The 25,644-nt window shown below is 47.7% G+C and overlaps 1 protein-coding gene across 1 annotated transcript in view; it reads right to left on the bottom strand.

The window, feature by feature from the left end:
* Positions 1-2,836: 2,836 nt before the first annotated feature.
* ATP6V1B1 (ATPase H+ transporting V1 subunit B1) overlaps positions 2,837-25,644 on the bottom strand; it is a 69,826-nt gene continuing 47,018 nt past the window's right edge. Inside the window, exons 5-14 of the mRNA XM_028744472.2 lie at positions 24,071-24,148; positions 22,468-22,607; positions 19,750-19,851; positions 17,373-17,470; positions 15,119-15,242; positions 14,859-15,009; positions 10,782-10,864; positions 7,110-7,214; positions 5,237-5,366; positions 2,837-3,191 (exon numbers count right to left, since the gene is read on the bottom strand). Coding sequence (XP_028600305.1) covers positions 3,028-3,191; positions 5,237-5,366; positions 7,110-7,214; positions 10,782-10,864; positions 14,859-15,009; positions 15,119-15,242; positions 17,373-17,470; positions 19,750-19,851; positions 22,468-22,607; positions 24,071-24,148 — 1,175 coding nt within the window. The 3' untranslated portion in view covers positions 2,837-3,027. The remainder of the gene's footprint in view (positions 3,192-5,236; positions 5,367-7,109; positions 7,215-10,781; positions 10,865-14,858; positions 15,010-15,118; positions 15,243-17,372; positions 17,471-19,749; positions 19,852-22,467; positions 22,608-24,070; positions 24,149-25,644) is intronic.

The raw sequence follows: 25,644 nt of genomic DNA on the forward strand, positions 1-25,644 counted from the left end.
CCGAAGCGGGGACCCTCCAAAGTGGAGTCCGCAGGTCAATACATTGCATGGGCTCCTACAGAGGAATTCCCCCACCTTAGCTTTGCACACGTGTGGAAATTTAGTCTTGCAACAAGCAGAATTGCAACCAGGCCTTATTGCACAAAGCAAAAGGCAACTTCCCAGACAGGGAGTGAGGGAGAGCAAGGCCACGGGTTCATTTATTGGTGTCTGCAAATTCCTTCACACATCTTCATGGCCATCTCGACTTTATACCTTTACAACCTCCTTTCGGCAACATTCTTTTCATTCTTTCCTTCACTGCCTTAGCATCTTAGGTTATCCATCAAGGCACATAGCATAACTTGCCCACTGCAGCTTAGGGCTGCCATACGTCCAAAATTTCCAGGACATAGACGGGATTCAACTCTCGTAAACATTGCCCAGGCGGAAATAGCTTGAACGTCCAGGAAAATAGCTCAAAACAACTTCTTTTTTGAGATTTTGCAGAATAAGCTCAACAACTCTGCCAACGGCCTTTGCCCAGTAGACCTGAAGGAGCATCTCCACGCCCATCGTTCTGCCCGGACACTGATGTCCAGCTCCAAGGGCCTTCTGGCGGTTCCCTCAATGCGAGAAGTGAGGTTACAGGCAACCAGGCAGAGGGCCTTCTCAGTGGTGGCACCCGCCCTGTGGAACGCCCTCCCATCAAGGAACGCCCTTCCCATGTCAAGGAAATAGACAACTGTCTGACTAGAAGACATCTGAAGGCAGCCCTGTTTAGGGAAGCTTTTAAGGTTTAATGTTTTACTATGTTTTTTAATATGCTGGAAGCCGCTCAGAGTGGCTGGGGAAACCCAGTCAGATGGGTGGGGTATAACAACAACAACAACTATTATGATGATGATGATGATGATTTTATTTTATGTTTCTGGATTTTCACTTGAAATATGGCAACCCTAAGAACTTTGGGGCCACGGGAGGATTTGAATCCGTGTCTGCCAGGACCCAGCCTGACACTCTAACCCAGGGGTCAGCAACCTTTTCCAGCCATTGGCTGGTCCCCCGTCCCTCAGACCTTGTGGGGGGCCGGACTATATTTTGAAAAATAATAATGAACGAATTCCTATGCCCCACAAATAACCCAGAGATGCATTTTAAATAAAAGCACACGTTCTACTCATGTAAAAACACGCTGATTCCTGGACTGTCTGCGGTCTGGATTGAGAAGTCGATTGGGCCGCATCCGGCCCATGGGCCTTAGGTTGCCTGCCCCTGCTCTAACCACTATGCCACAGTGTTTACCATGCTTCCCCTCTCAACCTGCTTTTGGGGCAGGCAGATTTCCCATCCTTACCTGCCAGCTGGCTGAGATCCTCCACCAGAGGCTCCATTCAGGCCCGGACTGTCTGTGCTCAGCCAAGATCTGCCCAGCCTGCTCTGCCCCTTCTCTCCACAGTTGCACGAAAGGGATGAGGGTTCCCCAGAGAACTGGGAAGTGAAACCTCTCCTCCTCCTCCTCCTCCAGCATGAGAGGAGTCACAAGAAGCCACAGGGCTTTTAAAAAATAAAATAAAAATCTGCTAGGTTTTTCTTTTTACTGACCTGGTAATTGCATTTGCAACAGCAGCCAGGAGCTCTCTTTTGCAGAAGCTAGCAAGAGGCCAACAGATTTCAGAGCTCATCGAAACTCTGGCGAGAAGATATACGATTTACCGCCTCATATGCAATCAAATTAAAAGACGCCTGCTTCTTGGGAGAAAAGCAATGACAAACCTAGACAGCATCTTAAAAAGCAGAGACATCACCTTGCCGACCAAGGTCCGTATAGTTAAAGCTATGGTTTTCCCAGTAGTGATGTATTGAAGTGAGAGCTGGACCATAAAGAAGGCTGATCGCCAAAGAATTGATGCTTTTGAATTCTGGTGCTGGAGGAGACTCTTGAGAGTCCCATGGACTGCAAGAAGATCAAACCTATCAAACCTATCCATTCTTCAGGAAATCAGCCCTGAGTGCTCACTGGAAGGACAGATCCTGAAGCCAATACTTTGGCCACCTCATGAGAAGACTCCCTGGAAAAGACCCTGATATTGGGAAAGTTGGAGGGCACAAGGAGAAGGGGACGACGGAGGATGAGATGGTTGGACAGTGTTCTTGAAGCTACCAGCATGAGTTTGACCAAACTGTGGGAGGCAGTGGAAAACAGGAGGGCCTGGCATGCTCTGGTCCAGGGGGTCACGAATATTAGGAGGATATTGTGGATATTAGGAGTCCCTAATATTAAGAGTCTGGCCCTGCTATCCAGCAGCGTTTGCCAATGGCTTCTGCCTCAGAGTTGCAACTTGGGTGTTTCAGGAAAACCAGGAACTGGGTGCCTTTCTTTATGACTTCTGTCATGGGCACACCCGCCCCCCCCCCCCCAACGCCTCCCCGTTATCTCCCTGCAAAGTCTCATTTCCTCCAAGGAGACACCATTTCCTCTTTAGACTTCCCCTAAGAGGTCAGCCTTAAGGATTTCTGAGATTTAGCTGCCTCTCCCTCTCTCTCATTTTATTACATTTATTGCCCACCATTCTCCCAAGAAGCTGAAGGTGGAAATGCAGTTCTCTCCTGTCCTGTCCTCACAACAACCCTGTGAGGTAGGTTGGGCTGAGAGGGAGTGGCCGGCCCCAGGTCACTCCCAGAGGGGCTCTTGGCTGAGTGCAGATTCGAACCCTCGTCTCTCCCAGGTCCTAGTCTGACGCTCTAACCACTACACCGCACTGCAGTTTTGATTTTAGTGGCACCTTGTAGGGAAATGGGGGAGGCAGAGAGGAAGCATCCTGAGAAAGGCTTCTAAAAATAAAACATTTCACAATTTGAGTAGACACTTTTATTTTGAACCAGGACAGCACAGACAACTGATTATTTCACTGCGATAAAAGGGTATGCTCATATTTCCCTTTCTGGCGGTGATGTGTGAATGTCCCCAAAGCCTTGGACCAGCCACCCCACCCGCCGCCAAGTCAGTTAAGTGGGTTGCGTCCCAGCGTGGACAAGCCCTGAGGCTCAGAGGGCCGTGTTGGAGGAGCCCTCGGCCCCTCTGGCCTCCCGGGGGTAGTACTCTGCCAAGATATTCTCTGGGATCCGTTTCAGCAGCTCTTTGGGGAAGATCCGCAGCAGCTGCCAGCCGATGTCGAGCGACTCAAATACGGTCCTGTTTTCGTAGGCGCCTGGGAGAAAAGCAACATCGCCGGTGGGTTAAGGACAGGAGCCAGCCAGCAGTAAATCGCCAGCAAGAAAGCTGGAATTAACTCTCGATTAGTAAAAGCACAGGAGAGTCAGGCCTAATGAGCACAGCACCTCATCTCCGGCAGGTCTTGCCCCCATGAGACTAAAGGTCCCTGACTCTCCACAGTCATCTAAGTCCCCTCCTCTCCAGGGTTTTCCCCACGCAATCAGAGACTATGCCTATCTGCAGCTAAACCTCTCCTCCGCCCTTTTCATGCCTCTTCTGGTCCTGGGAGACCAGCAGGGATGGGTGCTGGTCTCAGCAGGAGGGGGAGACACCTGTGATTCTTCCTCAGCCAGACTCCTCTCTGCCTCTTGGTCTCCCTCCTCTCCTGCTTCAGCTTCTGCCTCTGAATCTGGACTGCTCTCTGCCACCGACTCTCCCCGCTCACAGAGCCCTGTTACCTCTCCAGCTTTTGACACCTCCTCTTCCCAATCTTCTCCCTCTGACCACTCATCATCGTCCCACCACCAATCCCCGGACTCTGAGCCTTCTTCCCTTGGGCAGGGGCGAAACTAGGCTTCCTCCCTTAGGCAGGGGCGAAACTAGGCTTTATTTCACCTGGGTCAAAGACCCAGTGTAGCACGCAAACCCATGTGCATTTGCATCCACACACAAAGGATGGGAGCCTCAATGGGATGCCTCGGGGGGCTTCATCCGGGGTTCCCGAGCTGGGGCCTCCTACTGTTCCTCTGCATCCAGCCAGTCCAAGACAGTTAATATTGCACATTTAAAACAAGGAAGAGAAAAAGGTGATGGTTTAGAGGCAACACTACACATTTAAGACCTTGCCGTTGTCTCCGAGTGAGGCAGAGAAGGGCTCCAGGTGCATTTACTGTACAGGATGTACGTGGCCTGGTTATGACCTGTCCTCTTGATCATCCCATAAGATCCAGATAAGCCACATTTCCTTCTGGGTAGCCTCCCAGGGGCCGCATGGCAGTGGTGGTCGGGACCAGAGGAAAAAGTGGGAGGAGCAACAGATGTTTAGGGAAGATTTTAATGTTTAAGTTCTATTCTGTTTTTAATGTTCTGTTCAAAGCCGCCCAGAGTGGCTGGGGAATCAATCAATCAATCAATCAATCAATCAATCAATCATGCTACTTTTTGCAACGTAAGGTAGTTTAAACACCTGGGACTCAGCTATACACCTGCAAATATAACATTTTAAGTGTGTTTTAAGTGTGTTATACAAATGTGACAGGGACGCGGGTGGCGCTGTGGGTTAAACCACAGAGCCTAGGACTTGCCGATCAGAAGGTCGGCGGTTCGAATCCCCGCGACGGGGTGAGCTCCCGTTGCTCGGTCCCTGCTCCTGCCCACCTAGCAGTTTGAAAGCACATCAAAGTGCAAGTAGATAAATGGGTACCGCTCCGGTGGGAAGGTAAACGGCGTTTCCATGCGCTGCTCTGGTTCGCCAGAAGCAGCTTAGTCATGCTGGCCACATGACCCGGAAAAAACTGTCTGCGGACAAACGCCGTCTCCCTTGGCCTATAGAGTAAGATGAGTGTGCAACTCCAGAGTCGTTCGCGACTAGACCTAATGGCCAGGGGTACGTTTCCCTTTACAAATGTGACACTAGATGGCGATGGTGAGCTTATGGCAAATTCAATATATTTTTTAAAACGCTTTTTAAGAAAAGCATTTTCACCATGTTTTTTATATATGTCTACACACACACATGAGAGAGAGAGAGAGAGAGAGAGACCTTCTTTCTCCACCCAGACAAGCAAGAGGCAATAACCAAGTCCAGAGGCACATTCCAGCCCTGCAGAAATGCTTAAGGAAGATGCAAAGCAGGGGCTTCATCCTGGGGGAAGGGGTGTGGCCTGGGGCCGGCTGGAGATGCTGGAGGGCCGCATTTGTCCTGAGTTCCCCTCGCCCTGCTCTAAGGCCACAGTGCTCCTTCCCGCCTCTGTGCCAAGCGAGGAGGGCAAAGGTCCCTCCCAGGTCAGCGTTTCCCAGCCGCCTCCGTCCCCCGCCTACCTTGTGCAATGAACTGCTTCTCAAACTTCTGCAGAAACTCCAAGAAGAGGAGGTCATCAGCTGACAGGGCTTCCTCCCCGACCACGGCCTTCATGGCTTGCACGTCCTTGCCGATGGCGTAGCAGGCGTACTGAGCGGGAAACCACAGGGAAGGCATGAGTCAGGGTCCTGCCTGAGACAAGCGCCCTGACCCCGAGGCAGCCAGGAAAACCCCAGAACCACCCTCAAAAAGAAGCTCTGAAGTCTTAGCTATAAAGGTGTCTGGTTTTTTTAAAAAAACATGGGCATCGTAGATGCACGAAATCTACCCTCTGCATCTAGACATCTTGTGCATTTAGCCACAGCGTTCTTATTTGTGGGGTTTGCTACAAGTTTGTGGGGTGCCTGGACTGCCCTGTTTAATGCCTGGGTGCCAGACACTGGATTTAGCACGTTAAAATCAAGCAAGTCTGGATTTCTGTGTTCAGGAGATCACCTGGGGTGGACTGTTAAGGAGAACGACCAGCCATTAGGAATCTCACCAGGGAGACGGACCTTTCCTTCAGAGCTAGATTAGGTTTCAGAGTTTCAGAGATAGTTTAGGACTGGGTTTCTGCAGAAAGGTTCCCGTCTGTAAAAGTCAGCAAGTTGGAGAAAAGCTCAGAGGTTTTGGAGCCTGTTTTGAATCCTGGGCTGCGGCGATGGGAAAAGCAAGACTATTTGGGGGTGTCAATGATGTGAGCCCCTCCATCAGGTTGTATATATACATAACTATGGATATGGATATATGTATATCATAAAGACTCCACAGTCTCTGCTGTGCCTTGTGATAAGACTTTTAAGGTCTTAAATATATAATAAATGTTCATAAATGTACTAAGCAAACACGTACATAAATATATAACCCACATGTCTGAAGCAGCATAGGAGAACAGCCATGAAGCCATTTTGGCTCCCAAACTGACCATCTCTGCAAAGTCAAAGGAAAATGGAAAAGCCTCCCCATTGTCTCCTCCTTCACAAATCCTGTCTTAAGGGTATGTCTGTGTATGAATAGGGTGAGCCTGTGACCTGGCTCAGGAACTAAGTATTTATCATTACAAAAGACTGGCCGGGCTCCCCAGGGTATCCAATCGAGTAAGCATTAACAGGTGACCTGCCAGACAGGAGGTAAACAACGCACTCAGATTTCTGTTGTAGACCACCCCTTTCTGTGATGTAGGTATGATGTGTCTGGGGGTGGTCTTGAGCTACACCCCTTCTGTGATGTATGTATGCTGTTTTTGGGGGTAGTCTTGGACTCCTGGGTGGGCAATTTAAAATGTCTATATAAGGGCGGGCACACCTGGGTTCTGAGTCCTCCTCCTTTCCTGCGTGTGAGGGGAGCACCCTGTTGCAACAGATGAATAAAGATCAGGCTTACTAGCTGCTTTGCTTCTCAATATTCTCTGGTTGGCCTCTGTTATTTTCTCCTACCAATAGGGAACCTACGTAAGGACTCTATATGGGCTCTTGAGTACCCCATAAGGGGAAAAGGGCAGATTTTTGTCTACAACAGCCTCATTTCCAAAAGAAAACACAGACTCCAGGTAAGCGCCTGGAACCTCCGGTTGGCGTGCAACAATATTTGTCGCTCCGTTCTCTCGATGGCTATGTGCTCCCCACACCCCGCCGTTTGAGGCAGGGGTGCTTCTGAATCCCAGTTGCTGGAAACCACAGGAGGGGAGAGGTGGTCTTGTGTTCGAATCTTGCTTGTAGCTTTCTAGCAGGCATAGAATCATAGAAGTGTAGAGCTGGGATCCCACGGGTCACCCACCCCAAAACCCTGGCAGTGCAGGGGTCCAAAAGACTCCCGAAATGGAAGACCCTTTTCCACAGAGGCTCAAACACTCACCAGCTGATTGGAGACGTCTCCGTGGTCCTTCCTGGTCATGCCTTCCCCGATGGCCGACTTCATCAGACGGGAGAGGGAGGGGAGGACATTGATGGGAGGGTAGATCTGTGGCAAGAGAAAGCAGATGGGCATCTCTGGTTTTTGGAAATGTACTCTGTCTGTGTGTGTTTAGCCTAAGGGCCCATCTGTGTCTCGGATTAAGGTAGATCCCAGGATACCCTGTGCCTCCTTGAATTCCTCCTTTCCTGTGCAGCGTGCTTCTCCAGCACTGCTGCCCCACACATTCTTCTCCTTAAATCTGGAAATTCTCTATTTGCATTTATGCCCTACCTTTGCTGCCAGGGGTTCAAATTGGTGTATGTGGTCCTCCTCCTGATTAATCCCCACCAGGGCCATCTCACCCATAGGTGTGAGGGGTGCAGGGCACCCAGGCGCCAGGCTCTCAGGGACACCAGGTCGAGAGTCTGGGGCCCGAGAGTTGAGTCCGAGGAAGAGCCCGCCTGTGGGTCCAAGCGCCGCAGTTTGCTCTTCTGCTGCGGGTGGCTCTGTGCTGCAAGTTTGGGGGAGACTGAGCCAGCAAGATGCTGAGGTGGCCAGCCAGCTCCGCCCTCCTGCACGCCTAGATCTTTGCGCCCCGGTGCCGCATATGCTTAAGACAGCCCTGATCTCCATCACAACCCTATGAGGTAGGTCAACCTTGCGGCCACATACACCTGGACAACACCATTACTGGCCCCAACAACATCAAATGCCAACAGTGCCCTTCAGCTCTCTATATTGGACAAACTGGCCAAACCCTATGCCAAAGGATAGGTGAAGGTAAAGGGACCCCTGACAATTAGGTCCAGTCATGGCCGACTCTGGGATTGCAGCGCTCATCTCGCTTTACTGGCCGAGGGAGCCAGCGTACAACTTCCGGGTTGTGTAGCCAGCAGGACTAAGCCGCTTCTGGAGAACCAGAGCAGCACATGGAAACACCGTTTACCATCCCGACAGAGTGGTACCTATTTATCTACTTGCACTTTGACGTGCTTTCGAACTGCTAGGTGGGCAGGAGCAGGGACCAAGCAACGGGAGCTCACCCCGTCGCGGGGATTCGAACCGCCGACCTTCTGATCGGCAAGTCCTAGGCTCTGTGGTTTAACCCACAGCGCCACCTGTGTCCCACGGCAAAGGATAAATGGACATAAATCTCACATCAGGAATCACAAGACAGAGAAACCAGTAGGAGAACACTTCAATTTCCCAGGACATTCAATACAAGATCTCAAAGCAGCTGTCTTATTACAAAAGAATTTCAGAAATAGACTGGAAAGAGAAGTTGCTGAATTGCAACTTATTACCAAACTTAAAACCATGGAGAGACCTGGTCTGAATAGAGATAATGGATTCTTATCTCATTATACATGATAAAGCTATTTTTAGCCAACTCACCCCTTGCTTTTTCCTGTAAGACCAATTGCAGTCGTTAACAGTCGTCAACAGGTTTACCACACATATCAGCCAACCACCCATTCCCACCACCCTTCTGAGTAATACCCCTCCCCACCCTCTCACTATATATAAGGGTCTGGTGACTTCTGTTTCAGTGTATCTGAAGAAGTGTGCATGCACATGAAAGCTCATACCAAGAACAAACTTAGTTGGTCTCTAAGGTGCTTTTTATTTTGTTCCTGTGAGGTAGGTTAGGCTGAGGGGCAGCAACCAGCCCAAAGTCACACCCGGTGACCTTTCCTGGCTGACTGTGGATTTGAACCCAGATCCTAGTCTGACACCATGGGCTTAGCTAAGGTTGTTGTTAAGGGAGGGGGCAAAACCTCACTGTACCACCACTGGCTCGCAGGGAATCTTGCCGACAATCAATGTAACTCTCTTGTTCGGAATTTATGGAAGGAAGCAGTAATTCCGATAAAAGAGGAAAGGCCGATGGAATTGTGGGAATATGTTGAACTGGCTGTGTAACAAGCAGAGTTCAAGACCAAGAGAAGGAGATTTTTAAGAAAGAACGGGAAGTGGAATACATCAATAATTCCCGTAAACATCATAAAATGCTAGGAGGACTAGAATAACCAGAGCAGAGAAAGTTTAAGAAAATGAAACAAGGTGAAAATAAAATTGTAAAGGAGCATTTTGCATATGCAGTTGAACAGGGGAAATATTAACAAAACACAGAAAGTGTGGAAGGGAAGTGGTGGATAGTGAGATGATTTCAGTAACCATGTATTTGTTGTAAAATGGAAAACTAAAAATGATTTTTTAATATATTTTTTTAAGAAACAGAATTTAAGAGGACAGGGGTTTTCTGGATTCAGGGAGGAGACAGCGTGGGAAAGCAGGAGGTGAACAACACATGGGCTGAGGGTTCAAAATCCACAAAGGGTCCCAAATCCACATTAAACCGAGGTTTGGAAGAGCGCTTAGCTGAAACAGCAGGAGAAAAAGTTCTTTAGGAAGACATTATAATTATTATTAACTGAAAATTTATACCGCCCTATACCTGGAGGTCTCAGAGCAGTTCCCAGAAACTCGCAGGGAGTTTCCTAGAGTGGCTGGGGAAACCCAGCCAGATGGGCGGGGTATAAATAAATAAATAAATAAATAAATTATTATTATTATTATTATTATTATTATTATTATTATTATTATTATTAACTCCTTAGCAGGGGAAGCAATGCCCCATGTTCAATATGTTCACTTCAAAGGAAAGGACTTACTTTATAGCCACATATATCCACATTCTCAAGAAAAAGATTTGGAGGGCTTGAGAAAAAATTGTAGTCCTGAAAAGCCTTTCTGTCCTCGTATTGTCTACCCAATCCGACCGCCCATCCTTAAAGATTGCCTGAAGGCTTACAGGACTGAGAGGCCAAGATACATTGCCCACTCACCTATCCAGTCTTCTACCACACCGAGCCCCTCAGCAAGAAGTAAAGGTAAAGGTAAAGGGACCCCTGACCATTAGGTCCAGTCGTGGCCGACTCTGGGGTTGCGGCGCTCATCTTGCTTTACTGGCCGAGGGAGCTGGCATACAGCTTCTGGGTCATGTGGCCAGCATGACTAAGCCGCTTCTGGCGAACCAGAGCAGTGCACAGAAACGCCATTTACCTTCCCGCCAGAGTGGTACCTATTTATCTACTTGGACTTTGAGGTGCTTTTGAACTGCTAGGTTGGCAGGAGCAGGGACCGAGCAACAGGAGCTCACCCCATGGGGATTCGAACTACCGACCTTCTGATTGGCAAGTCCTAGGCTCTGTGGTTTAACCCACAGCGCTACCCGAGTCAGCAAGAAGTAGTCCAGACCAAAGTTTGAAAAGCTCAAGCCCTCACAGCAGCCCAGTTACAGTCTCACCCCTAGACTAGTCAAGAGCACAGAGAACCTCATCCTTCTCCTTACTTGAATGGACTCTATAACTCAGACGGATTAGGGGCATGTTCTGGGTCTGCACGTTCAAGCCATCTCCCACAAGCCTTTCCCTACCACAAATTTTTGTTACCACCCTATGGCATGAGCATCAACAATGTCAACCTCTTTCCAAGGATGTGTCCTTTCTACAGCAGCCTACTCAGTGGAGGAAGCACCCCTAATATGTCCACTTCCTTTTCCTTTGCAAGGATGGAACCACGGGCAGAGGTGAGGATCAAAGGGCAAAGAGAAGCCGCAGGTAAACCTACCTGTCTGTTGTGGAGCTGCCTGTCCACATAAATTTGCCCTTCGGTGATGAATCCGGTCAAGTCAGGAATGGGGTGAGTGATATCTGTAAGGGGGGGGGGAGCAGGTAGATTAGCCGCTGGCCCTGCTAACATTGCAAGTGACTTCTCCGTTCCCTGGGCTAATCTGGTTTCACTAGGGGCCTTTCCAGGCAGGTGTGATACTTTTCTTTTTTTTGCAAGTGTAACTGATGCAACATATAACATGCAGCATGGAACTGATGCAACAGCAGCGCATAGGTGCTGGGTTTTGCATTGAACCATCCACACACCCTTCTGCTTTGTCAGTTCTGCAATGCTCCCCCAGGGATCGCTGCATGATTGCCATCTGGAGGGGCGCTGAGAATCACAGAATTGCAGAGTTGGAAGGGAACCCCAAGGGTCATCTAGTCCAACCCACTGCTATGCAGGAATCTCAGCTAAAGCATACAGGATAGATGGCCGTCCAACCTCTGCTTAGAAACCACCAAGGAACGAGAGACCTTATGAGTGTGGGATGTGAAACACATGAACAGTCAAGGACAACATTCCTAGAGGGAACATGTTTACACATGGGGAGGAATGTTTGTCCAGCCAGCAGGTCAACTTCCTTTTTCCTTCTGGGCTGGGACAGACTTCCTCTGCATGTGACTAGAGGTGGGCGTGGCCTCACCTGTGCAGGTAACAAAAGCATAGGACTGGCCGCCATCTCGCTCTCTTTTTGACTACATGAGTTGAATAAGCAACATCTGCTTAGCTGAAGATGCTCTCTTGGCCTCCAGCCAAGTCTAAGTCTGCCTTCTGGAATCTGATTGTGAACAGAATGTGAGTGAGTAAACTCTTTTTATACTTTTATAGAAGACTGTGTCGTGTCTTACCTTTTATGAGGGAATAAGGGGGAAATACCAGAACAGTTATTATGGAGGCTTTAGCGAGCCTGAGCAAACGCATCCGCTGCAAGTTTAAAAAGGGGAATGTTACTCTGCTAAACTGTGAACTTGTTAACACAAGTTGGAAAGGCTATACTCAAACAATATATCCTCTCCTCCATCCCTGAACATTCCCACAACGAGGGCGTCTGTTCCAGTTTCAAACAGCTCTGACTGTTTTACTTGTGGGTTCTGGCACAACCAAAGCAGAACAAAGAAACGTGGTATTTGTGGTAGAAAAAGGTATGAGATCTTGGTATGGGATTCCTGTATTGCAGGGGGTTGGACTAGATGACCCCTGGGGAACCCCTCCCAATTCTATGAATTTATGAAACCACCATGAATGCACAATTAAAAAGATACCTGGAGGGTCTCTATGCCATTCCCCCCTTCCCAGTGCCCCAAAATTAAATTCCCATCTTGCATATCCACCTAAATTAGGAAACTTCCTCACAACTGGCAAGTCCAAGGAGAGCTCTGTATTCCTCAAGGATACCCGAGCCTTAACTTACCTCTGTTTGCAAATACTTACCTCATATCTTAAGACTCTTAACATCACCCCCAACATTCAGAAACACCTCCCCCCCCGCTATATTTTACAAGGGTGTGTGTGACTTTTAGAAACACTCATCTCTTTCTTATCCTCCCACATCTTCCCCATTATTTCAAACGCCCCTCCCTGTCTCGCCTCTTCCCCTGCAGAAATAAATACCTACAGATTTCATCCTAAGGTACGTTTCAGCCCCGATGATGACTGATTTCACCAAAGGAACCGAGAGAACATGCGGAAGACCCTATGAGGAACTAGAATTTGCTTTTTATCACTTGCTTCTCTTGATCCCTGCTCAAACAGAAGCAGTTCCTTTTCCTTTAAAAAGCTAAGGCAGCCGCTGAGCTGTGGCCAGGAAGGTGGTCTAAACTTGAATGGGCTGAGAGAGACGCAGTGTTTGGCGAGGCTGTGGTTTCTCAGCCAGCAGTGCCTTGAACTGGGAAGTCTGTTTGCAGGAGGCTTTCAAGCAATGCTCCACAATCCAACCGACCCCACTGGACCACTTGAAAAACGCTGAGGGTCTCAGCAAACCACCAAATGATTTTTCACCCTGCAGTGGCAACTGTAATCAACTGCGCTGCGCGGTTTTAATCCTGTGTCTGCTGCTTCTTGTGTCCCTTACATCACATTTCCTCCCACTGCAATTTGCATCCCACAGACTTCAGGTTGCAATGCAATAAAGTTCCATGCAAGGAATACAGGAAGCAATGTGGAAGGCCATTGAGAATCAGCGCCGACTTTTGATGCGGAGATGTCGTGGGCCGCCTCCTGAGCGAAGCTCACAGAAAACTTTCTAAAAGTTTAAACAACAATAGGCTAAAAACAGATTTAAACTTGTACCAGCTTTCTAAGCATCTAAACCCCCTCCAAAAGCTTTTTGTTGTTTAGTTGTTTAGTCGTGTCCGACTCTGTGACTCCATGGACCAGAGCACACCAGGCACTCCTGTCTTCCACTGCCTCCTGCAGTTTGGTCAAACTCATGCTGGTAGCTTTGAGAACACTGTCCCACCATCTCATCCTCCGTCGTCCCCTTCTCCTTGTGCCCTCCATCTTTCCCAGCATCAGGGTCTTTTCCAGGGAGTCTTCTCTTCTCATGAGGTGGCCAAAGTCTTGGAGCCTCAGCTTCAGGATCTGTCCTTCCAGTGAGCATTCAGGGCTGATTTCCTTCAGAATGGAGAGGTTTGATCTTCTTGCAGTCCATGGGACTCTCAAGAGTCTCCTCCAGCAGCAGAATTCAAAAGCATCAAAAAAGCTTTTAGTGGGTGCCAAAACGAGTACAGCAAAGGCATCTGCCTGATGTCAATCAGCAGGGAGTTCCAAAGTGCAGGTGCTGCCACACTAAAAGGTTGATTTCTTACCAACGTAGAGCAGGTGTTACGTGGCACCTGTAACATTTCCAGTTCTGCAGATTGAAGCAGACCAGCGGGCATATATGGGATTGGGCAATCTTGCAGATCAACTGATCTCAAGTTGGAGTGTATGTGGGATGTGAAACACAGAGCAGTCAAATACAACATTCCTAGCATGGACATAAAAAGGGGGTGTCTGGACCAGCCAGTCAGAACTTCCTGTTTCCTCCTGGGCTGGGACAGACTTCCTCTGCATGTGACCAGGGGTGGGCATGACCTTACCTGTGCAGGTAACAAAATACCTCAGTGGAGGCAGCCATATCTCTTTCTAACTTCATTCCTTGAAGAAGCAACATCTCCTTAGCCTGAGATGCTCTCTTGGCTTCCAGCCAAGAGAGGACAAAGGGACTATCTCCTTATGGGATAGATTCAAGGTGTATATATTTTGTAACCCCCATTGTTCTGCCCGGACACTGAGGTCCAGTGCCGAGGGCCTTCTGGCTGTTCCCTCGCTGCAAGAAGCCAAGTTACATGGAACCAGGCAGAGGGCCTTCTCGGTGGTGGCACCCGCCCTGTGGAACACCCTCCCACCAGATGTCAAAGAGAAGAACAACTACCAGACTTTTAGAAGACATCTGAAGGCAGCCCTCTTTAGGGAAGCTTTTAATGTTTAACAGACCACTTTATTTTAATACTTTGTTGGAGGCCGCCCAGGGTGGCTGGGGAATAAATAATAAATTATTATTATTAATATTATAACTTAAGTCTGCCTTCTGGGATCCATTTGTGAACAGAATGTGAGTAAACTATTTCATATACTTTTATACAAGACTGTGTCGTGTCTATCTTTTTATGAGGGAATAAAGGGGAATTACCATGGAAACTTATTTTAGAGGCTTACACAAGCCTGGCAAAGACGTTATCCGCTGTACAAGTTTACAAAGGGGGATGTTACTCTGCTAAATTGTAGAACTTGTTAACACAAGTTGGGAAGGATATAATTAAGCAATATATCCTCTCCTACCTCCTTGAACATTCCCACAGTGTGTGTGCGCTTTTTTGGGGGGGGGCATAGACTCCCAGTAAAATTTGCCTTCCTCCCTTCCCCCTGGTCAGCCACTCCTCACTCCCAGCTGCTGTTGCTGCCGGACATTTTCCCCAAACCACTTTCCCCATAGAAGTCAGCGGCCCAGGCTTTCCCTGAGCCTTTCCCCAGCGCCCCCTCCCCGCTCACCATCGTTGGGCATGGTCAGGATGGGGATCTGAGTGATGGAGCCGTTCCTGCCCTCCACGCGCCCGGCTCTCTCGTAGATGGTCGCCAGGTCAGTATACATGTATCCTGGGAAGCCTCTGCGCCCGGGGACTTCCTCCCTGGCAGCCGAGACCTGGTGGGGGGAAAGGGGTGAATTATGGGGCACAGAGAGGGGGTCCATTCCCTGCCATGTTAGTCGCCCCGGCCCACACCCTCTCTGAGCCGCGGGGTGCCCCTCTGACCTCGCGCAGCGCCTCAGCGTAGGAGCTCATGTCCGTCAAGATCACGAGGACGTGCTTCTCGCATTGGTAGGCGAGGAACTCGGCCGTGGTCAGGGCCAGGCGTGGGGTGATGATGCGCTCAATCCTGTGGGAAGGAGGGAGGTGTCAGCACGGGGGTCTGGAGTGCTGAGCCTTGCAAGCCGAGCATCCAGTCTTGCCCAAGTCTTCTCCTTACTACATACCCCCCAACAGTTCTCTAATGAAAATAGGACATCACAACATTTCTCCAATGAAAATAAGGGTGTCCTATTCCATACCCTGAAGGGACACGGGTGGCGCTGTGGGTTAAACCACAGAGCCAAAGACTTGCTGATCAGAAGGTCGGAGGTTCGAATCCCCGCGATGGGGTGAGCTCCCATTGCTTGGTCCCTGCTCCTGCCCACCTAGCAGTTCGAAAGCACGTCAAAGTGCAAGTAGATAAATAGATGGCGGGAAGGTAAACGGCGTTTCCGTGCGCTCCTCTGGTTCACCAGAAGCGGCTTAGTCATGCTGGCCGCATGACCCGGAAGCTGTATGCTGGCTCCCTCGGCCAGTAAAGCGAGATGAGCGCTGCAACCCCAGAGTCAGTCATGATTAGACCTAATGGTCAAGGGTCCCTTTACCTTTATTCCATACCCTCCTACATTTATCCGATGAAGGAATACATGAAAAAATATGGTTCCGGAACTGGAATATTAATAGATACTGTAATGTGTAAAATGTGCAGGGGTAAGCAAGGAAATAATAAAAGGACCAACTGAATAATTATTAAACTACAGCAACACAACAAGATGGAAGAAGTAAAAGAAAATAATATTGAGGTCACACATGGGTGAAGGGGAGTGGGGGGTATAGGGGAATTTATAAAAATTTCTAATATAATATTTCTAATTGCATTGCATTTATATATAGCAAAGGGAAGCCTATAGCAATTAGGCATATTTTAATCTAGTCAGCTATGTAATAGGCTTATGTTACAAAATGAACATGGATTTTGAATTTGATGTTTGTAATTCTTTTTTGGTTTTGGAATAAAGTTTTTTTTTAAAAAAGGGAATAAAAGAAAAAGAAAATATGGCTATCCCAACATTTATCCAATTAAAATAAAGATGTTCTATTCCATACCCTCCAACATTTATCCAATGAAAATAAGGATGTTCTATTCCATACCCTCCAACATTTCTCCAATGAAAATAAAGATGTTCTATTCCATACCCTCCAACATTTCTCCAATGAAAATAAGGATGTTCTATTCCATACCCTCCAACATTTCTCCAATGAAAATAAAGATGTTCTATTCCATACCCTCCTACCTTTCTCCAATGAAAATAAGGATGTTCTATTCCATACCCTCCAACATTTCTCCAATGAAAATAAAGATGTTCTATTCCATACCCTCCAACATTTCTCCAATGAAAATAAAGATGTTCTATTCCATACCCTCCAACATTTCTCCAATGAAAATAAGGATGTTCTATTCCATACCCTCCTACCTTTCTCCAATGAAAATAAAGATGTTCTATTCCATACCCTCCAACATTTCTCCAATGAAAATAAGGATGTTCTATTCCATACCCTCCAACATTTCTCCACTGAAAATAAGGATGTTCTATTCCATACCCTCCAACATTTCTCCACTGAAAATAAGGATGTTCTATTCCATACCCTCCAACATTTCTCCAATGAAAATAAGGATGTTCTATTCCATGCCCTCCTACATTTATCCAATGAAAATAGGGCCACCCTAAGGGAAAGCGGGACATTTTGGGATCAGATCAGAAACCAGGACAGCTTCTGTAAATCTGACTGTTCCTGGAAAATAGGGACACTAGAAGGGTCTTCATTGCAGGGCTCTGTAGCCATTATCTGCACACACCATTACAATAAGGTGTGGGGTTTTGCATGCAAAAATTACTCCTTGCCTGACATATCCCGTGTTGCAAAAGCCCACGAGGCCCCTGTGCGCTGTTGCATGGATGGGCGGAGAAGTGTTATCAGCTGATGCACAGGTGCTGCTTGCAGGTGGGAGAAGCACACCTGCGCTCTGGGAAGAGGCTCCTTCATTCCCACAAGCTGCTGGTCGGGTCGTCTTCCATTGAACTCACAGAAACCCCCAGGCTGGACCATGATTTGATCAGGGGTGCTGCCAGGCTGTTCTGATTCGTGTATTTATTTCATTAAGTTTATACAAGGCTTGATTGTAAGAAAACCCCAAAGCAGTTTGCGAAAAACTCACGTGGGGTCATTGGCCAGGTTCAGAAAGAGGCAGACGTTCTCCATGGAGCCGTTCTCCTCAAAGTCCGACTTGAAGAAGCGGGCAGTCTCCATGTTTACCTGCCAGCAAAGGAACAGAGGCTGAGTTGTAGTTTGCAACACAAACCAGATTGGTGAAGAAACAAAATAATAAAATAAAATAAAATAAATTCATTCCAGTAGCACCTTAGAGACCGACTAAGTTTGTTTTTGTTATGAGTTTTCGTGTGCATGAAGAAGTGTGCATGCACATGAAAGCTCATACCAATAACAAACTGAGTTGGTCTCTAAGGTGCTACTGGAAGGAAATTTTATTTTTATTTTGTTTTGTTTCAACTACGGCAGACCAACCCGGCTACCTCCCTGTAACCAGAGTGGTGAAGGTTTTAGTCAAAGACAGCTAGAGCCAGTTCAGGCATTTAAAGACCTATGTCAAAAACCTACAAACCAACAAATTTCTAAGGGTTTCCGAATGCCCAACCGGCCAACATTCCGGAACAGTGCTGCAAATATAAATTGACATCCAAGATCAGTCAGAATAGCAGAGGACTGTGACCAAGACATCATCTGTCTTTGGATGGCAACAGCCCTTATGTATATAATTTTGTTTCCAGGTTTTAGCAAAACTGCAAATCCTTTTAGCCGGCCAGAAAATGTATGCTGGGTTGGCACAAATAAGTATGGTACCTCTGTGTTTAGCCAGAAAATAGGCTAGCTTTGTTTTCTTCCTTTAATATTGTCAAACAGCATTTTCAAATGGAAAGTTAAATGGAGAGTTGCTCTGGTCAGTCGTTGTGAGAACAGGGTGCTGGACCAGATGGGCCAGGGGCCTGATTCAGCAGGGAAATATTAGCTCCTTAACAGCTGTATATAGCTTTCTTCAGGCATGAAGTGTTCTGCTTGTGGGATGTGAAACACATGAACAGTCAAGTACAACATTCCTAGAGGGAACATGTTTACACATGGGGAGGAATGTTTGTCCAGCCAGCAGGTCAACTTCCTGTTTCCTTCTGGGCTGGGACAGACTTCCTCTGCATGTGACTAGAGGTGGGCGTGGCCTCACCTGTGCAGGTAACAGCAAAAGCACAGGGCAGGGCATCCATCTCTCTGTGTGTGACTACATGCATCGAAGAAGCAACATCTGCTTAGCCAAAGATGCTCCCTTCCAGCCAAGAGAGGACAAAGGGGCTGTCTCCTTATGAGATAGTTTCCAGGTATATGTTACTTTTCTAAGATAAGTCTGCCTTCTGGGATCTGACTGTGAACAGAATGTGAGTAAACTCTGCTAAATTGTGGAACTTGTTAACACAAGTTGGAAAGGCTATAATCAGACAATATATCCTCTCCTGCATCTCTGAACATTCCCACACTTCTGAGTCTTATAAAATCACATCCACAAGAGCAGTTGAGGAAAACCTCCCTCCATCAAGATGCGGCTAAATATCCTTAATAATAATAATAATAATAATAATAATAATAATAATAATAATAATAATTCCATTCTGCCTCAGGTGGAGGGCAGAGCATAGACATCACAATTAGCAGCCATCAATAGTCATCTCTTCCTCCATGATTTTGCCTTGTCCTCTTTCAGAGCCATCCAAGTTGCTGGCGATCCCTGCCTCCGGTGGCAGCGAGTTCCATAGTTTAAACTATGCGCTGCGGGAGGAAGGACTTTCTTTTATCCCACCTGCCAATAAAGATGACCTGGGGACCAGTGTCAAAGGTGGGCTGCCAAAAGGAAGTGCTTGCAAGGACGTGGCTGTCCACTAGGGGGGAGCAAGATGCTGCCAATTCGCTCACCTGGCTGCCTGGGAGATGCTCAAAGCCTGAGGATGTGGCAGGGAAGTTTGTCTTTTCCCAGAGGGAGGCCTCTTGCGCCACCAGCCCTGCCGCCTCCGCTGAGCATCCCTCCAGGAAGGTTCCTACATCACTGGCTAGAGCATGATATTTGACATTGTCTCCGCTTATGGCTTTGATCTTTAGGCTACCACTAAAACGAGGCTGCATTTGAAACTGTATTCTAACTTATATTTTAACCAACTGTTCATTTGGTTTTTAATGTTTTTACTGTATTTATATTGGGTGTTAGCCGCCCTGAGTCTTGGCCGGGGAGAGTGGGGTATAAATATTATTATTATTATTATTATTATTATTATTATTATTATTATTATACCAATAATGCCAAGGTTGCAGGTTTGATCCCCAGATGATCCTTAGGGTCTCTTCCAATGCTGTGATTCTGTGATTCTATGAGATCCCAATGGCTCCTCATGTGTAAATGCCTACTCTGGTGCAACGTGAATGGGGAGAAAGCTGACCAACAGCTAAATGATGCTCAAACGGGAACAAAAACTCACCCCCATGGCGGCAAAGACGATGGCAAAGTTGTCCTCGTGGTAATCCATGACGTCTTTGGATTTCTTCACCAGCCCTGCTTGCCTGCAGATCTGGGCCGCGATCTGAGGGGAGAGGCGAAAGGAAGGCAAGGCTACCGTCTCAAGGACAGAACAGAGGAGATGGCACACCCTCCAACATTCCTCAGATGAAAATAAAGATGTCACACACCCACACACCCTGACCTTCCTCGACTCCTCTCCCATTTCTTGCACATACCCCTCAATCAGCTAGTGAGTTTTTAACCCTCTGTCCCAGTTTCTGGGGTGTTTTGGACATAACTTTATGACCACTGCTCCACAGATAATTGTTGTTATACACTTCCCTTCACCATATACGGTCGATGGGGTATGTACTTTTGGTTTTATTTCATATTGAATTGTCATTATAGTTCATGCGTATAGGTAAAGGTAAAGGGACCCCTGACCGTTAGGTCCAGTCGTGGCCGACTCTGGGGTTGCGGCGCTCATCTCGCTTTACTGGCCGAGGGAGCCGGCGTACAGCTTCCGGGTCATGTGGCCACCATGACTAAGCCGCTTCTGGCGAACCAGAGCAGCGCACAGAAATGCCGTTTACCTTCCCGCCAGAGTGGTACCTATTTATCTACTTGCACTTGGACGTGCTTTCGAACTGCTAGGTTGGCAGGAGCAGGGACCGAGCAACGGGAGCTCACCCCGTTGCGGGGATTCGAACCACCGACCTTCTGATTGGCAAGTCCTAGGCTCTGTGGTTTAACCCACAGCGCCACCTGCGTTCCAGTTCATGCATATAGTTTGTAATAATTCGAGTTATTGTAAGTTGCAATGTGTATGCAGGTCATTGTTTCAATAATTCATTTGCAGTTTATGAAGCATTTCTGTATCCTTCTGCTGCACTGAAGAATTATTCTACGAAACAGTAGATCCAGAATCACTGGCTCTTCACTACGTTTGTTTGTGGACCAGTTCGGCAGCGTTGGACGTCATAAAACAAAGCTTTACGGCTTGTTTTCGACAGATAAGAATCTGACCCATTGCTTCTTTCAGAGACTTGCATAGTCTACAAAGACTTTCAGAGACTTATAAAACTTATGTCTATTTGGTTCTATGTTTTCAAGAGAAACCATTAAGAGTGCACATTTTGTGTCTTCAGAGATTTATAAGATCTCTGTGTATTTGGTTTTTCATATTGTTCAATGTTCCATATAGATTATATAAAGAGTTCATATTGATATTGCATTGTTGGACTTGGTCATCGTGTTGCCTTGGATATTACTCCGTTTTGGACAAAGACATAAGCATTCCTGCCACAGGAGAATGAGGAGAGAGAGAACATTTTTTGTGCCATCTTGAGGTCCTTGGAGGAAAAAAGTAGGCTGTGTGCCCAAAACTGTGATTCTTACATTGCAGGGGGGTTGGACCCTTTGCAGTCCTTCCCACAACTCTGCAACTCTACGAAATAAATAAATGAAGGGCCTTTGCTGGCCTCTCAACCCACCTCCCTCCGTTACTCTCCTGTCAGGCGGCGGAGCGCCCAACACGCCAGGTCCTGAGTTTATCATATTCACTCTCGCCTGTCACTCCCGATTAGTCAGAACAGTTTCCACCTGACTTCCTCCCTGGGTGTGTATCTGTGGCAAGGAAACTGGTCTGCTTATTCATTTATCTATTGGATATATGCCCCACCTTTTCCTCCATGGGGCTCAAGATGGCATCATGGTTTCCCCTCTTCAATCCTCACAACAACCCTGTGAGGTAGGCTGGGCTGGGAGAGACAGAGACCCAGTGAGCTGCATGGCCAAGGATTCGAACCCTGGTCTCTCTCACGGGCTGCTCACCCTGTCCCCAGGTGCATTCACACGGAGATGAGCCTCAATGTTTCAACTAGGGCCAGGGCCTTTTCAGTACTGGCCCCGACTTGGTGGAACCCTCTGTCACAAGAGACCAGGGCCCTGCAGGACTTGACATCTTTCCGCAGGGCCTGCAAGACAGAGCACTTCCGCCTGGCCTTTGGTTTGGACTCAGTCTGACCCTTATGTTGCCCTCCCCTTATGGTATCTATGGGCTACTTTTAAAATGAGGCTGCATTTTAAATTGCATTTTAACCTGTATTTTAAATTGTCCCCCCCCCTCTTGTGTTTTTACTGTAATTTTATTGGTGTTAGCCACCCTGAGCCCAGCTCTGGCCAGGGAGGGCGGGGTATAAATAAAATTTATTATCATTATTATTATTAAGTCTGTCAAAGGGCACCGTGGGGCAAGGCAGGCTGGCGTGTCAGCAGAGGTCCAGATTTCCAGCCAGGAAAGGGACAGGAGTGTCTGTGTGAACCAGGTCCAAGGTCCTTAAATTGATTTACAAAAAGCCCAGAGCAACATCTGTTAAGGGTGCCTCAGGGTCCGCCTGAGCCCTTGTGTCCCAGGTGAGATCACCTGCAGGCTGGTTTCCAAACAAGGAGAAGCTGAACCTTGAGTGTCATGGGCCCAGTCCTGTGGAACTCTCTGCCACTGGAAATTCAGCAGGCAACCTCCGTGCCAACGTTTAATTGCCTGCTGAGATCTTGGTCCCAGAGAGCGTTAATTCTCTAGCGTGTGGCTCTTCAATTTTAAAAACGAACGCGAGAATCCAGACAGAAGAAATTCCGGATGGTGCAAAACGGGGTGGGGGGTGGGGTTAGGATCTGCACCTCAGATGCATAGGCTTACCTCATTGTGGGGGAGACCTGCGGCAGAGAAGATGGGGATCTTCTGACCCCTGGCAATGCTGTTCATGACATCGATGGGGGAGATCCCAGTCTGGATCATCTCTTCTGGGTAGATGCGCCCGTGTGGGTTGATGGGCTGGCCTGGGGAAAACGAGGCAGGAGGAGAGAGGGGGTCACAGAATCGTAGAGTTAGAAGGGACCCCCGAGGGTCATCTAGTCCAACCCCCGCAGTGCAGGAATCGCAGCTCAAATGCAGCAATCACAGCTGGCCAGTCAGGGATGGCTAGTCACTAAGCAGAGAGCAATGGTCATAGCAGAGACTATAAGGCTTTGCTGCCTCGCTGATGTTGGTAGACCAGCGGTTGCCAACCTGGTGCCCTCCAGATGTTCTGAACTACGTGCCGGGCTGGGGCTGGTGGGAGTCTCAGTTCAAAGCCTGGTGATGCAGCAGGACCCACAAAATAGTCGCCATTCCTGTCTTGTTAAAAGCGGCAAACACAGATTTAAAGCTCTGTGTCCGAGAACGCCATTCATTTTTCTGTCCCGGCGCTTTCTTTGTGAAAACCTGCTCTTTATCACTCAATTGGAGCAAACGGAAGAATTGGTGTTCATTCTGATTAAATGCTAAAGAGTGGGTTTTCGTGGGGAAAGATTCAGGCCCCCCAAAACCCCCACAACAAAACCCAAAAAGCTCAGACACGGAGCTTTTAAGTGCAGACTTCGCTGGAAAGAGCAATGCCGAAGGCAAATGTGGAGAAGCCCTTAGTCCCAGCCTAATCTACCTCACAGGGGTGTTGCAGGGATTAAATAAGGGGCGGGAGAGAACCATGTAGACCATCTTGAGGTATAAATGCAAAAAATAAATAAAGGAGCCCTATACCAGGGACGTGGGTGGCGCTGTGGTCTAAACCACAGAGCCTAGGGCTTGCTGATCAGAAGGTCAGCAGTTCAAATCCCCGCGACGGGGTGAGCTTCCATTGCTCGGTCCCTGCTCCTGCCAACCTAGCAGTTTGAAAGCATGAAGTGCAAGTAGATAAATAGGTACTGCACTGGCGGGAAGGTAAATGGCGTTTCCGTGCGATGCTCTGGTTCGCCAGAAGCGGCTTAGTCCTGCTGGCCACATGACCTGGAAGCTGTACGCCGGCTCCCTTGGCCAATAAAGCGAGATGAGCGCCGCAACCCCAGAGTCATCCGCGACTGGACCTAATGGTCAGGGGTTCCTTTACCTTTTACCTTTACCAGGGGTACTGAAACCCTCTTTCGTTGCCTGAACTGGGTCCCTCCCTAAGACCCTACTGATTTTGGCAGTGCTGGCGAAAAAGGAGAGGGGGGGGGGATAGAGGTGGGGAGACCCCAGCAGCCAGATATAAAGGAAGTAGATAAATAAATGTGGGGGAACAGAGGAAAAACCACGGGTTTTCTCTGCCTGGAAAAAATTAGTTCCTTACTTATGACCGTGACACTCTGCTTCTAGATATGGGAGACCTGTTTAAGAGCAGAGGGAGGTCAGGACTTTCACCGGTTCCCTTTGACAGCGTCTTTTTCGGAAGGGATGGGTCCAGCTGAATCCCTCCCCACCTGCACAGATCAGACTAAGGTCTCACCGTTAATGTCCAGGAAATCTTCTGCCATAACGGTTGGTCCTTTGTCGATGGGTTTGGCAGAACCGTTGAAGACTCGACCTGCGGAGAGACACGGGTGTGAGAAGGAGGGCCTGGTGTGAGACACAACCGCAGGCATGCGCGGGAATCATCTTTGGACACCTATCACCCTAAGAGCACGTGGAGAGGCCGCTGGATCCGGCCAGTGGCCCATCTAGTCCAGCCTCCTGTTTTCACAGGGGCCAACCGGGTACCTGCGAGAAGGCTGTAACCACAAGAGCATCTCTCCCCTTCTGTGGTTTCCAATAACCAGCATTCAGAATCAATTATAGTGGTGCCTCGCAAGATGAAATTAATTTGTTCTGCGAGTTTTTTCGTCTTGCGAATTTTTCGTCTTGTGAAGCACGGTTTCAAAAGAAGTTTTGGAAAAGCTTCAAAAATCACCAGTCTTCAAAAACCTCAAAAAAGGCTACCACACCGTGTGCACCTCTTCAAGCAATGCATCCTGGGTATTAACGGTTTTAAGAAAAAGGAAACAAACTTGCAAGCCCATAGGGAAATTCGTCTTGCGAAGCAACTCAAAAAACCAAAAACCCTTTCGTCTTGCGAGGTACCACTGTACTGCCTCCAGCCACAGCTGTCAATGTTTCCCTTTTTTAAAGGGAAATTCCCTTATTCCGAATAGGATTCCTCGCAAGAAAAGGGAAAAGTTGATAGCTATGCCTCCAGCTGTGGGCAGCAGAGAAGAGCCATTCCATAGCCTTATCCAACAGACTTTGGGGAATTGCCTCTTTTTAAGGAAAGGGCTGGCGATGTGATGTTTTTGCTGCAATGATCATCAGCTGTTGGTTAGAGGGTGGAGCTGACAAGGTTAAGGTTGCAGGTTTGATCCATATTCCTGTGTTGCAGTGGATTGGACTCAGGGTCCCAACTCTATGATTCTATGCTTTAATAGATATTTCATACGATCTTTCAATAGATCTTTCATATATGAGAATAGTCAACATGATTTTCTCACTGCACCAGGAGAAATGTCGAAAGCAGAGACATCCCTTGTGCATCGCCTTCATATATATATATGAAGAATGGTCTATGCTACAATTCAACCCTAAACTGAAGATCCTTATTGTTAGATCTGCACTTCTGAAGCCAAGCCCTTATAGCTGTTTTAACCGATCTTTTAATTTTTCTTATAAACTTTTACGCACCCATTATCTATGCTTAATTAAATATTCTATGTATATATTTAAATCTATGTTTGGTTCTTGCTCTTGTTTATTTATTAATTATTCATTTAGATTCATACTGTTAAGCTATTTATTTAGATGTTTTGCTTATGCTGGTCTATGACCATAATAAAGTACTTGACTCTCTCTCTCTCTCTCTCTCTCTCTCTCTCTCTCTCTCTCTCTCGTTTTAATTGTATTAATCTTAAATTGTTTTTAAAGAGGCCCCTGGGAGGCCAGAGGGACCTTGCTGGAACAACTCTTGGGTTGAGACAACTGGCTAAAATGTTTTACAATGTTTCAAATGATTCTAATTTTGATTCCTCTCTTTTGTTTTTGTCAGGTTGGGGT

Source organism: Podarcis muralis, chromosome 9 (assembly GCF_964188315.1).
Source record: "Podarcis muralis chromosome 9, rPodMur119.hap1.1, whole genome shotgun sequence".
NCBI lineage: Eukaryota > Metazoa > Chordata > Lepidosauria > Squamata > Lacertidae > Podarcis > Podarcis muralis.